This window comes from Canis lupus, chromosome 21, assembly GCF_011100685.1.
Source record: "Canis lupus familiaris isolate Mischka breed German Shepherd chromosome 21, alternate assembly UU_Cfam_GSD_1.0, whole genome shotgun sequence".
Classification (NCBI taxonomy): Eukaryota; Metazoa; Chordata; class Mammalia; order Carnivora; family Canidae; genus Canis; species Canis lupus.
The window spans coordinates 40,807,879-40,820,950 of NC_049242.1; the positions used below are offsets into that span (position 1 = coordinate 40,807,879).

General features: G+C 51.3%; 1 protein-coding gene across 1 annotated transcript in view; it reads left to right on the forward strand.

Moving 5' to 3' along the window:
* Positions 1 to 13,072, forward strand: part of OTOG (otogelin) — an 88,904-nt gene that overhangs the window by 40,252 nt on the left and 35,580 nt on the right. Inside the window, 7 exon segments of the mRNA XM_038568125.1 lie at positions 1,158 to 1,292; positions 1,570 to 1,716; positions 2,053 to 2,172; positions 3,983 to 4,099; positions 4,779 to 4,935; positions 7,970 to 7,996; positions 10,461 to 10,628. Of these exon segments, the coding sequence (XP_038424053.1) occupies positions 1,158 to 1,292; positions 1,570 to 1,716; positions 2,053 to 2,172; positions 3,983 to 4,099; positions 4,779 to 4,935; positions 7,970 to 7,996; positions 10,461 to 10,628 (871 nt within the window).

The window sequence follows — 13,072 nt, forward strand, 5'->3', positions numbered from 1 at the left end:
AGGCAGTGGCAGAACTGCTGTCAGGGTTTGAACCAAGAAATCGGACGGGAAATTTGGTGTGCTAAAGCTGTCAGCTCCTGTGAAGGAAAAGGGATGGTGATGTGGGGTGGGAGGCATAGTATAGGCAGGATCCTCTCCAGGAGGAGAAAAAGGATACCAAGAGGGCAGGTGGGAGAGTGTCAGAGACACGCCCAGGGGACCTGGATTTTGCTACAGGCCTATCTCATTATATAATAGTAAGAGTAATAATAATGATGAACCTTTTATGGAATGAGTCCCATCTATGGGGCAGGCATCGTATGGGGGTCTTTCACATAATTTCTGTAACCCGAAGACACAGATAATTGACCCTATTTTAACTATTAAATTTCAAAGGTAATGTGTGATCTTCACTGACATTTAAAACAACGTAGAAACATATATTAAAAATAAATATTTCCCTTCACAGCTCTTCTGTTCCCATTCACTGCTCACAACAGTTAGGTGTGAATCCTGCAAGGTCATCTTCCATGATACAGATACACGCACGCACACACATGCACTTTGTTTATATGGTTAGGATTCTATAATTTGTTTTATTCGCTTAATACTATATACCTTAGTCTTTATACAATCAGTACATGCTGCTTTCTTCTTTCTGTAAAATTCTGCAGAGAGGACATTCTCTAGTTTGTTTTATTATCCACCCCCCCTTTGCCAGACGCTTCGGTTGTTGCTGAAATTTAAATGCTCAGTGAATACTTTTGTGAATGTATCTCTAGATTCTTTGAAGTGAAATTGCTATAAAAAGTTGTATACACATAAAATGTTATCCAGTGCTTGCGATTTGCCCTCTAGAAAGGCTTACACTACCATCACCATGTATCTAAGACAGTGCCCCCTGTCAGCACAAGTCATCCCTATTATACATCCATCTATTCATCCATTCATCCATCCTCCATCCAGTATTTTTTGGAGAGTGACTACATGCACTAGGTACTAGGCCCCCAACAATGAAATTGAGCTTCAGAGAGCTGAAGTTGCCCAAAGTCACACAGCTAATAGGAAGTATAAGTGGATTGAAAAGCACCTCAGAGTTCATGTCCCACTACCTCTGTGCCTGGCAGCAGTCTCTTTTCTCCCCCTGGCTTTACTGAACTAACTTATTTTCTCCTCAGAGCACTTCGGATTTCAGTTTCTCTGTGATTGTAGAGAATGTAGACTGCTACAGCTCTGGCATCATCTGTAGGAAGTTTATTTCCATCAACGTTGGAAACTCACTGCTTATCTTTGATGACGACTCAGGAAGTCCTGTAAGGCCTGGTTCTGGTTCAGGCTGTACAGAGAGTTTGTATGTTAACAGGGGCTGGAGGGGGAGGGGGAAGAGGGCTGAGGACCCAGTTCCTTGGAGAAGGGCCAGATTCCTTGGAGCTATTGAGTCAGCAGCCCAGATTGAACTCCTTGGTCAGAGTCAGGAGCATAGAAGTCAGTGTCAGGATGTGAGGGGGGTGTGAGTTCCTGGGGCTGGGCAGCTGACCCTGGTGTTGGAGGACACTCAGGCCTCAGGAATGCCCATCGCTGTCCCTCTAGAGTCCTGAGAGCTTCCTGGATGAGAAGCAGGAGGTCCACACGTGGCAAGCAGGGTTTTTCACGCTGGTTCATTTCCCAAGGGAGCACATCACCCTCTTGTGGGACCAGAGAACCACAGTGCACATCCAGGCTGGGCCACAGTGGCAGGTACTTGCCTGAGCAGTGACCCTGCCAGGGCCCTGTACTCCTGCCTGGGGCTGATCCAGGCCACTGGGCATCCTCGCACGAGCTGTACCCTCACCAAGGAGCCTGGAGTACCATGCCTCCTGTCCTGTCTGCCCCCATCCCACTCTGTGCCTTTCTCCTCTGACTCCTCTCCTATCCTCTTTATACTGTGACTCCAGAAATTGCTTCTGAGTCAATGACAGACTCCTGGGGTCATGGCAACTCCTCTGCCAGTGGTTGGTCATTCTGGGTGTCCCTGGGTTTTGGGAGATGGCTGAGGCCCCCAAGTTGTGACTGCGATGTCCTCTCTTCCTCCAGGGCCAGCTGGCGGGACTCTGTGGGAACTTTGACTTAAAAACCATCAATGAGATGAGGACTCCGGAGAATTTAGAGCTAACTAACCCCCAGGAGTTTGGCGGCAGCTGGGCTGCAGTTGAGGTAAAGCCTCCCTCGGCTGGCTTGCTCCCTCACTCAAGTGGGCCCTGGCCAGCACTGGGGGTACCTGGCCCCAGGTCAGAGGTACTGGTGTGAGACTGTTCCTGCCATTGTTCTCTCAGCCTCTGACCTGGCGTCCTCAGCCTTAGACTTTGTCCTGTGGCCTGAGGACATACCACCCCTCTCACAAATCAGGCTGCACATGTGCCCTGGGTCAAGCCCTCGTGGGAGAGTGGGGGCTGAAGAGGACATGAAGTTTTTGTCCTAGGAGAAATGACCACCTACCTACTAGGGAAGATAAGGCTTGTTGAAACATGACCATCTGGACCATCTCTGTGCCCCCAGTGCCTGCACTAGGTCTGGTCCAGAGGAGAGTCCAAGAGAGACCCATGTGGGCTGAGGCAATCAGAGAAGACTTCCTGAAGGAGGTGGGAGTAGACTGGTGTTTAAAGGATAGGCCGTGTTTGGAAAGATGAATGTGTCAAAGAGAAGGCCTCTGAGAAGGAGGACAGCTTCAGCAGAGGCAGAAATGAGGAGGGTGTCACTGCTTATCTTTGATGCTGGGTTTTGGGAGATGGCTGAGGCCCCCAAGTTGTGAGCTATGGCAGGTGAGACAGCACTGAATGAATTGAGAGCCGGAGACTGAGGTTCTTGTCTTGGGTCATCCAGTGACTTGCTGGGCGACCTTGAGTAAGCTCCTTCTCTCTGTGGTCCTCTGTGAAGAAGCTGTGCCAGGAGAGGGACAGTGAATGGATTTAATCTCTAGTAACAACTCTGATCTGTCAGAAGAGGCAGCCTGGGAAGCTGTGCTGAGAAATGTCTAAGACTTGTGTCAGGCTCAGCTAGAAGGAGAACTGTGATTGATTAGTTATGTCTGCTATGGGGGCAGCATCAGGGAGTAGTGATGTGAGGGTTACATATTTGCCTTTCCTGGGCTGAGTCATCTTGGGTCCCTCATTCTCTGTTGAGGAGTAGACCAATGATGAGCTTATGTAGACTGGGCGCATGGGACAGTCATGGCTTGAAGCCCCGTGTAATCCTCAGATAGACAGGGCTGCTCTTGCAGCCTCAGAAGAGTGTGCTCTCGCCTACCCCCATTTTAGAGAAGCAGAGAGGATGACTAACCTTTACTGCTCTCCTCGTCTGCTTCCTTTCTGCTGTTCCTCTCTCTATAATCCCGTTGGCATATCCTGGGGGGCTCTGGCGAGCATGCAGGACTGATAAAGGAGGCTCAGCAGACATTGGGGCAGTCTGTATTAGCTATTAGTCATGGATTCTCTGCTTGGGGTATCGCAGGCTCAACCAAGGTGTCAGCCAGGGCTGGGCTCTCATCTGGAGCTTCAACTGGGGAGGTATCTCCTTCCCCACCTACTTGGGTGTTTGTCAGCAGCATTCAGTTCCTTGCAACCATAGAACTGAGAACGTCAGTGTTTTTTGCTAACTGTTGGCCGGAGAGGACCCTCAGCTCCTAGAGACCACTCTCCATTCCTACCATGTGAGACCCCCCCCTGCATGGCTGCTTGCTTCCTCAACAGCCAGCAGGGGAGAGACTCCAGGGAGATGGATCTGCCATCCATGTAGCATAAAAATGCAATCACATACACATAGCTGTATCTATGGGATCACCTTTGCCTTCTTTTGTGAGTTTGAAGCAAGTTGTAGGCCCTTCCCACATGCTAGGGGCAGGGATTATACAGGGATTTGAACCTCAGGAGTTGGGGGAAGTAGGGGCCACTCCAAGAGTCTGTCCACCCCACCAGGCAACAGGCATTGTGGGCGTAAAGAGATCAACAGCCCTGCCTTTGCCTCTCAGTGCCCAGACACCCTTGACCCCTGGGACACGTGTGTCCTGAATCCTCTCCGGGAACCATTTGCCAGAAAAGAGTGCAGCATCCTGCTCAGTGAGGTGTTTGAGACCTGCCACCCTGTGGTGAGTGGACCCCAGCCTCCGCCCTCCTGAGCCCCTCCCCACCTTCCTGGGATCCTTCTGTTCTTAGACCGCAACTGCTCCCCTGCCCGTGCCTGGGAGAGGCACCTCAGGTCTAGAAAGCAGATCCACCTCTGCCAATCCCCTGCCTCCAGCCTGCTCAGATGAGCCCATCCTGTTTCCCCAGATGACCCAGGACAGTCAGCCAGACAAACAGCTTCCATGCCTTTTCTAAACCGACCTCAGTCTGGCTTTTCCTCCTGATGAGGAAGTTCTCCTCAACTGTGGCATCGGCCTGCTGCTGGTTCTGCCCTCAGTGGAGACAGAGGGGGGCTGGCGCTTAGCTCTGCATGGCACCCCCAGGGCCTCGAGGGCTCTGTCGGCCTGGCCCTGGCGGGGAGTTCCTGCCCCCCCCTCCACCTCCTTCTGTTTCTCACCCACACCCTTTGCCTCTGGATCCAGTAGCATAGGGGAGGAAGGGGAGAGCTTGGTTCTCAGAGGTCAGGTCTGCCTGGACCATGGAGTTGATTCCGTCTGAGCCGGCCACCTCTCACCCCACCCTGGCAGCTCACTCACTCTGGCCTGTGGTCCTTTCATGTTTATGCTGCTCCCTGATGCTAGGGGGCGTCAGCTGAGAAGCCGAAGGGCTAACCTTCAGGAGCCTTCCTCTGATCTCCCCCAGGTTGATGTCACTTGGTTTTACTCAAACTGCTTGACGGACACGTGTGGCTGCAGCCGGGGCGGTGACTGTGAGTGTTTCTGTGCCAGCGTGTCTGCCTATGCCCACCAGTGCTGCCAGCATGGGGTGGCTGTGGACTGGCGGACCCCACGCCTCTGCCGTGAGTATCCAGACCAGTTGTGCAAGGTGGGGAGTGGGAGCCCCTCTGTGGGCAGGCCTGTGGGCTGCCCTCGCTCTGACCAGCATTTATCGAGTACTTAGTATGTGCCAGGCCCCAACCGGTTTGCCCAAATCTTTCATTGAATTCTTAAAATAATACCCTGTGAAACAGGAGTTTATTTCTGTTTTATGATTGGGAAACAGGTTAGACAGAGAGGGAGATAAGTACCACGCTCGAGGCCACACAGCTTAGTGGTGGAGTCAAGGCTCAACGTCAGATGGCCTGGCTGCAAACCTGTGCTCTTAGCCACTTTACCAGAGGAGTCAAGAGCCCAGACCTTTCAGACCCACAGCTGCCATTTAAAAGCTGCGTGGCCTCCAACAAGTCACCCAGCCTTCGGGGCTGTTTTCTCATCTGAAAAGTAGGAATAGACCTGCCCCACCAGGTATATTGTGAGGATCAAAAGGGATAGTGAATTAAAAGCCCTGTGTCAGCTAAGACACACAGGCCCCATCAGAGGCAGCACAAGACATCGGTTTATTTTTTTTTTAATTTTTTTTTAATTTTAATTTTTTAAAATTTTATTTATGATAGTCACACACAGAGAGAGAGAGAGAGAGGCAGAGACATAGGCAGAGGGAGAAGCAGGCTCCATGCACCAGGAGCCCTGATGTGGGATTCGATCCCGGGTCTCCAGGATCGCGCCCTGGGCCAAAGGCAGGCGCCAAACCGCTGTGCCACCCAGGGATCCCAAGACATCAGTTTATATGGAGCAGTGGTGGTCTGCATATGCTTTGGGTTGCAAGCCCCATCCAGTAAAAATATTTCTTTATTTTTTTTTTTTTTTTGTTTTTTTTTTTTTCAAGCATGCATGCATACACATACATAGATACATATACATACATATATATATACACATACACACATATTAGTATTAGTGTAACTGTATCATAAAGGAAATACAAAATTAAATATTAAAAATGAAATAAAATATATAGAAAGTTATATTACTAATTAACTTATTGTTTATTATTTGTTCCGGCACACCGATGATCTCCCTGGTGCAAGCATGCCTCGCCTTGGGGGGCAGTGGTTATGACACAGGCTCTGGGACCAGACTATCTGGGTTCAGGCCCTAGCCCCAACCCAGCAGGGTGACCTGGGGCATGTTCTTCACACTCTTATACTTCAGGGTTAGGAGAACTGTACCTACCTTGCAGGGTGCTGTGAGATTTCAATGAGTGAGCACATGTAAAGCACTTGGCACAGTGCTCTATGCTCTTGCTTGAGGTTGCTGTCGTTTCTTGTGGGGACACAGGTGCTGGCATGTCCTGAGCCCTGAGAGCCCCAGGCAGGCTGACCCTAGGAAGAAGATAGAGCAGTATCTGCCTCTGGCCTCCCTTTCCTCCACCCTGTTTCCTCTAAGACCCTTCCAGTCCAGATGCTCTATGGTCATGCTCTGTGGCCCTCCCTCTGTTTCTCAGATAAGATTCCTTCATGAAGGAGAAGGGAGCGCAGATTTACCGAGGATCTGCCGCATATCAGGCCCTGTGCTTTCTGTGTATTAGCTCATTAATATTCAGGACTAGGAACACCTCACCTAGGACACAAGATTTAAGGGAGCACCAAAAACTCAATAGTGGAGATAGATCACATTTTAAGGTAACATTTTTTAAAAGTCAAACTTAATGCAAAAATATCTTTGGCTTTGATGAACAGAATATCAAAGTTTTAGGTAATGACAGGATCAATGGTATTGATTTTCCCTTTTGCTTCAGGATCCAGTGTGGCTCGGCGCTATCATCGATCCTGTCCTTATTTTAAATTTTTGATATTTTGTTCACCATAGATATTTTGCATTAATTTAAAAAATTAAAACAGTGTATTAAAATATTATATATCTTAATTGTTGGGATTTTTGATGCCTCCTTACATTTTGCACACAAGGTGGATTCTTATTTACTCTAGCCCAGGACTCACAAAACTGTGGGGTAGATGCAACCGGTGGTCCCATATTATAGAAAAGGGCACTGAATTTCAGAGAGGTTGGTAACTTGCCCCAGTATACACAGTTGAAGAGTGAAAGAGATGGAGTTTGAACTCAGGTCTGTGAGTTCAGGGCTACCTCCCACTGACCCTGGTGGTACACACTTGATACCAGAGACTCCAAGATCTAAATTTAGAATTCATTTGAGTCAGCAAATGAAGAGAAGTGATCACTTTCCCATAGCCACATGGTGGGTCAATCTCAGTGCTTGTGTTCTTTCTAGAGGTCAGCGCCAAATGCAAAGAGATAGTGTTGATCATGGTATTTGGGTATGGGGTGGAGTTGGTGGCTGTGTTTAGACCATGCCTATGAGTGAGGGAGGATCCTCCTCAGCCTTTATCTGTGGTCTGCCCACTGGCTCCTGGTGGTCTTGCTTCTGGCTCTAGGTGCCCCTGCCAAGTACCTAGTTTGCCCCAGTTTGAAAGAATCCATGGCTGAGGCGCCTGGGCATCAGGCTGCGGTGCTGGGCCAGACCACTAGAGGGTGCACTGAGCACACACTTGGAGGAGCTTGTCACCTCCTGCTGGAGAATACACCCAGAGGCCTGAAAGAGCCTTGGGTCCTGGAGCTCCTGGTTCCCTTACACCCAAGGTTCTTGAAATACCAGCTTCTACCTTGTGCTTGCATTCTCCAGGACCTGCTATAACATTTGTGATTGGAGTTTCTGCTCCTTGACTCTAACCTTGCCCTTTGGAGCCACACAAAATGCACCATCCTGTCCAACATCCATTCACTCATTCACCCATTCACTTTCATTCACTCGATACATGCTGAGTGCCTACTCCAGGCCAGGCTTTGAGCTTTGTGCTGGGGGCACAGAGAGGAGCTACAGTATCTCCTACACCTTAAGATATCCGAATCAAATGACCATGCCTAAATCTTGGAGTTTGGGAGGCAGGCCAGTTCTGGGACAGCTGGGATGCTAGGGGCCTTGGCTCTGCCCATCTGTCCCAGGCTTCTCAAGAAGTCTTGTTCTCTCTCTTTCAGCATATGACTGTGACTTCTTTAACAAAGGTAAGCCCATCCTCCCCAAGTGGAAGCCTGGGGGGCTGAGATACTGCTAGCCCTGCCTTGATGCCATAACAGCATCGACCATCCTAAGACGCTGCTGGCCCTGGAAGAGCTGTGACATGGTGCAAGGAGGGATCCCACCATGCAGAGAGGACCCACACAGTGCAGAGGCCAGGGATGCCCCAGAACTCTGTCTTTAGAAGCTCCTGCAGCACCTCTGTAGAATCTAGGCCAGGCCAGCTTCTTGGGAGTTGTTTTTACCCAGGGCAGCTTCACCAGGAAGTAAAAACCCCATTTGCACCTAAAAACTCTAGCTCATTAGGCTCATGGAATATTGTCTTAAATCTCCTGAACTTTTGAGTGGCAAAGGCAAATGCAAGCTGCTCTTTCTTCGGATGGCTGGGGCAAAACCTATAGCTTGGCTCAGCCTGTCAGATTCATCTTCAAATTTAGCCAAAGTCACAGGGTACCAGGATATGCTCCAACTTCTGCATTAGCTAGGGTGAAAGCACAGGTCACGACTAAAGACCTGAGGGAGGCTAATGTCCAGCGTTAGAGCTCATTATTCATTTTAATCACTAGGGTCATAGGCAATAGGGTGGGAAGTCAGATCTTGGCAGAATTAGATGCTCATCAGGTCCTTGGTACCATTCACCTTTGACTTCTGAGCCCTGCTCCCCATCCCCTTCCAGGTACCATGCCAGGAGCAGGCCTTTGTGCGTTTAGGCCCAAGGCTTTGTTCTTAGTTACCTGCATTATCAGATTTGGGGTTGAGGATTGTCCCACCAGCAGAGAGTATAGCAGGTGAAATATAGTGGGGGACAGACTAGAGGCCTGGATGCCAGTTAGGGGGTCTGCAAGATGAGAGCTGGACCAGGGTGAAGCATGATAATTTGGTGACTACAGACCCTCCAAAATGTTAGCCCCTAGGGACTACTGATGGCCAAGGGCTTCCTCCTGGCTATGAGGAAGCTTTCCTTATAGGAATGAATCTGTAACAGGAGAAGCGCAGTTGCTGGGACAGGCAAGGTCTCTCTGACATCAGGCAAGACATTTCAGCAAGACAGCTCTGAGCAGAGTTTTCTCCCTTCTGTGGCATTTTGGGTGGCAGTAACTGGCAAAGGACAAGCTGTTTCTAGCATCCTCCACCTACTCATCCACCTACCCATCCATTCCTTGCTCTGTCTTCTACCAACATTTTCTCTGGTCCGGGCCCTTGCTGGGTGCTGGGGAATCAGTGGTCAAGAGGCCTGTCACAGGGGTGTGCTGGAGCTGGCTCACCCTGGCTCTCTAGCCATCGTGTGGTCCTAACTCCACATCCATTTGGTAGTTTGAAACTGGCCACTGCCATGCACATTCATACCATGGGAATCCACCAGCGCTTCAAACTGGGGTTTTGTTTGTTTGTTTGAGAGTTTGTTATGCATTTACCTAGCATAGCGTTGCCTGTTTCCCATCTGGTTAGGGGGACAGATGTCGGTCCACCATCGAGATCCTCATCATAAGAGCTGTGATCAGTGCGTGCCATGCTCCAAGGGCTGGTGGAGTGCAGAGGAGGAGGGATGACGTTTGTGTGTGGCGGGAGAGGGTGCAGGGAGAAGCTTCGCCAAGGAGGTGACATTTGAGCTGGGCCCCAAAGGTTGAGTAGGCGTTTGCCAGGCACAAAACAGGGAGGACTAGTCTGAGTGGGCGGACAGCATGAGGAGAGGCATGAGGTGGAACACAGCATGGCTCTTTCAAGGAAGAGCCAGAGAAGTTCAAGGGTGTGGGGAGGTAGGTGGGGTTCGGGGCATCCAGGGTCCCTGGATTCAAGTTGGGCTCTTGGGTTCCATTGTGAGGGACAATGGGGAGCCATGGATGAGTCCCAGCAGCGAGTGTGGCTAGAAAGGTGACTCAGGCACCTGTGGGCAGGAAACACTGGAGGCCGGAGGCACACCAGGGGCAGGGAGGTTGGCTATAAGGCACCCATGACTCTCTGTAACCTATACCAACAACTAGGAACCCAAGAGACACAAAAATGATACATTTGAGAGAAGTAAGTAAACACTAACGTTGAGCCAGAGACTTCCAGCTTCCATCCCTCAGGGCTTGGGTGGACAGAGACTAGGTCCGATGTTGAGTCTCAGAGGACTCACTACCCCAAATAGAGTAGTGGCTGTGGGACAGGCCCAAGGAGAGACATTCGCTGAGGTGAAGGTGGGGGTGGAACAGATATCTCCCATGGGTGGCCCCGTGCCCAGGTTTCCTGTGAAATTGTTCAGATGCTGTGCAGAGAGTCAGTCCCTTCCCATCAGGGCCTGACAGCCTGGAGTACATGTCCCTTCTTGTGGAATCAAGCTCCCTGGGGCCTGGGGTGAGCAAGGTGGCTGAGAGTAGCTCTCTAGCCTCTGTTCCCCACCGCTGGCAGGATGGGAGGTGGGCAGAGATGCATGGGGGCAGGCCTCACGATTGGGCCCCTTCTCTCCAGCACTAGGTAAGGGTCCCTACCAACTGGCCAGTGTGGCAGCTGGCAGTGCCCTGGTAGCCAGCAAGGCAGCAGGTGGTGCCATAGTCCTAGTGAGCACAGAGGACGTGGCTCCAGGGGACGTTGTGAACTTCCTGCTGACAGCTGCCCTATACAAGGCCAAGGCTCACGGTAAGGCCTACCTGCAGCACCACCCCAGCCCTTGGGGGAGGGAGGCAGTTGCCAGAGGAGGGGAGGATGCTGAGGCCCTAAGCAATCTGCAGTAGCTGGAGAAAAGTGGAGCTCCAAAAGATGCCCCTCTCCCCGCTGAGACAGGCTTCTGGGTCAGCCTGTCAGTCTCTTCAAAGAGACACCTTCCATTTTCTCCCTGGAAAAAGCAGGGAGGCCAAGGTCTGGATGTACTTTTGTACCTTGCTTTATACCATTGCTGTGTTCTGGGCAAGCCTGGTGGCAACAACTGCTCCTTCCTCTCCCTCTCCTCCTCTGCTCCTTCCTGCCCCCTCTTCCCTCTCCCCCTCCTCTTCTCTCCCTCCCTCCACCTTCATCCATCTCTTCCTGCTTCTCCTCCTCCTCTTCTTCCTCCTCCCCTCCACTCCATTTTTGAGACTGGAGAGACTAAGTGCCCTAGGGGAGCTGGCTGAGGTGCTGACTCCAACGGGGCTTCCTTCTGTGACTGAAGGAGCAGGTCGGGTTATGATCCTGGGTTCTGGGCTGGCATGTCACACAAAACTGGGACACGCCTGGAACCAGCCACAGCCTCCTGGGTCTCAGACAGTCTGCAGACCAGACTGGCTTCACTGTAGTGTCCTCCCTTTAGAGTTCAGTAGTGCTTAAGGGGCAGCGGGGCCCTTGCCTGGTGCAGACGGACGCCTGGATGTAAGTTTTGCTAGGCCCTGGGCCAGCCAAGGCGTCAGTTCAACCAGTGCTAGGGAGTCTTTTCTGTGGCTATTTGTGTGTGTCCCAGTGTGCCACTGTGTGCCACTGTGATCGGTGTTTCTACCCCCACATCCCACTGGCCCCATCTGGTCAGTGTCTCCCTAACTGCAGGGATGCGGCCCAGCCCAGCATCAACTGGAACCATGACCCAAGACTTCTCAGAGAGTTCATCCTAGCCTAAGAAATTAAGTTCTCAGATTCTCCGGGTCTGCAGTTTACCTAGTTATGAGGACCTCTCCCCACCCCTGCATCCCTCCCCTGCTGCCCCCTCCCCTCCCTCCCTTTCATGGAGCCTTATTCCCAGGCCAGGCACAGAGCTAAGCACTGAGGCATCAGGCATGGAAGAGACACATCCCCATCCACTGGAAGTCCACGGTCCCATCCAGGAGACAGAAGTGATATATATGATCATGATACAATTGGGCCTGCTCCTGGATCCCATCCTTGGGGCAGACTGTGCAGAGGTTAAGGTTCTGGACTCTAGCCTGCCTGGTCTCCCCATCCTGCCTCCCGCTTCCACCGGTAGTGCAACTCTGGGCCTTACTTTCCTCCTCTGTAACATGGGAATAGCAAGATCATCCCCTGCTAACCTATTAAAGATTTTACTTGTTTATGATGTTTATCTTCCTCCCCCTTGAATGTAAGCTCCATCAGAGCAGGGATTTGGGTCCTTTTGTTTCCCATTGTGCCTGCAACAGCGCTTGGCACATCATGGGGGCTCAGAAAACGTGAGCTGCTGAATGAATGAATTGGCCACTTCCTAGGGCTCTCTTGGAATTTAATAAACCAGCAGGTAGAGGGCTTGCTTAGCATCGTGTCTGGCACATAGTAAGTCCTTGATAAATAACATTTACTGTTATTACTGTCAATAACGAATCCTTCTTCTGGTTGCCTCCTGTCTCCTCATAGCTGCTCAGGGAGGTGTGACAGGGCCACATGGGCTGGGAGGGAAGACACACCAAGCCCCGTGCTAGGCCTTCACCTGCGCCATATTGGTTTGCCCCTCACGACAACTCAGGCACATTAAGTCACTTGCACACAACATGGCCAGTCGTGGCGGGCAGGACTCTTGGACACCTGCTTGTGGATTTGGAGGCTCACAAAATCTGCAGGGTCCCCATGCAGGAAGTTATCCACCTGGCAACGAGCCCCACTTTCTAGAACTGGGCCTTTGTGGACACAGGAGAGAGGACAGTGGAGACCAGTTGTAGGGCTCAGGGCAAGCCCCTTCCCCTCTTGGGGTCACTGTCTTCCCATCTGTGGGGCTGGACTCAACATCCTTTCAGTCTGCTGGCTCTGACCCTCTGGGATTCTGTGTGGAGCAGGACCAAGCTGGGGTCCCTGAAACCTGTCCATTCAGCAAACCTGTCTGCCCAGTGTGTCCGATAGAACATGACTCCTCCAAGGCGGCCGTTTCTGTCATTCTGTTCACTGCTGTATCCCTAGCATCTTGAATTCCTCCTGGCACACAGAGGGTCCTCAAAATGCTTACAGGGGGGAAGAAAAGAGGGATGGATGGAGGGAGGGAGAGTGGGAGGGAGGGAGGGAGGGATGGAGAAAGGAAGGAAAGAGGGAGGAGGGAAGGGAGGTGGGAGGGAGACACCTCCCCGAGGTTTGGCAGCTGGCAGCTTCTCTAACCTTCCACTTCTCTCAGGGAGAGGTGGTGTGTGCAGAGGGGC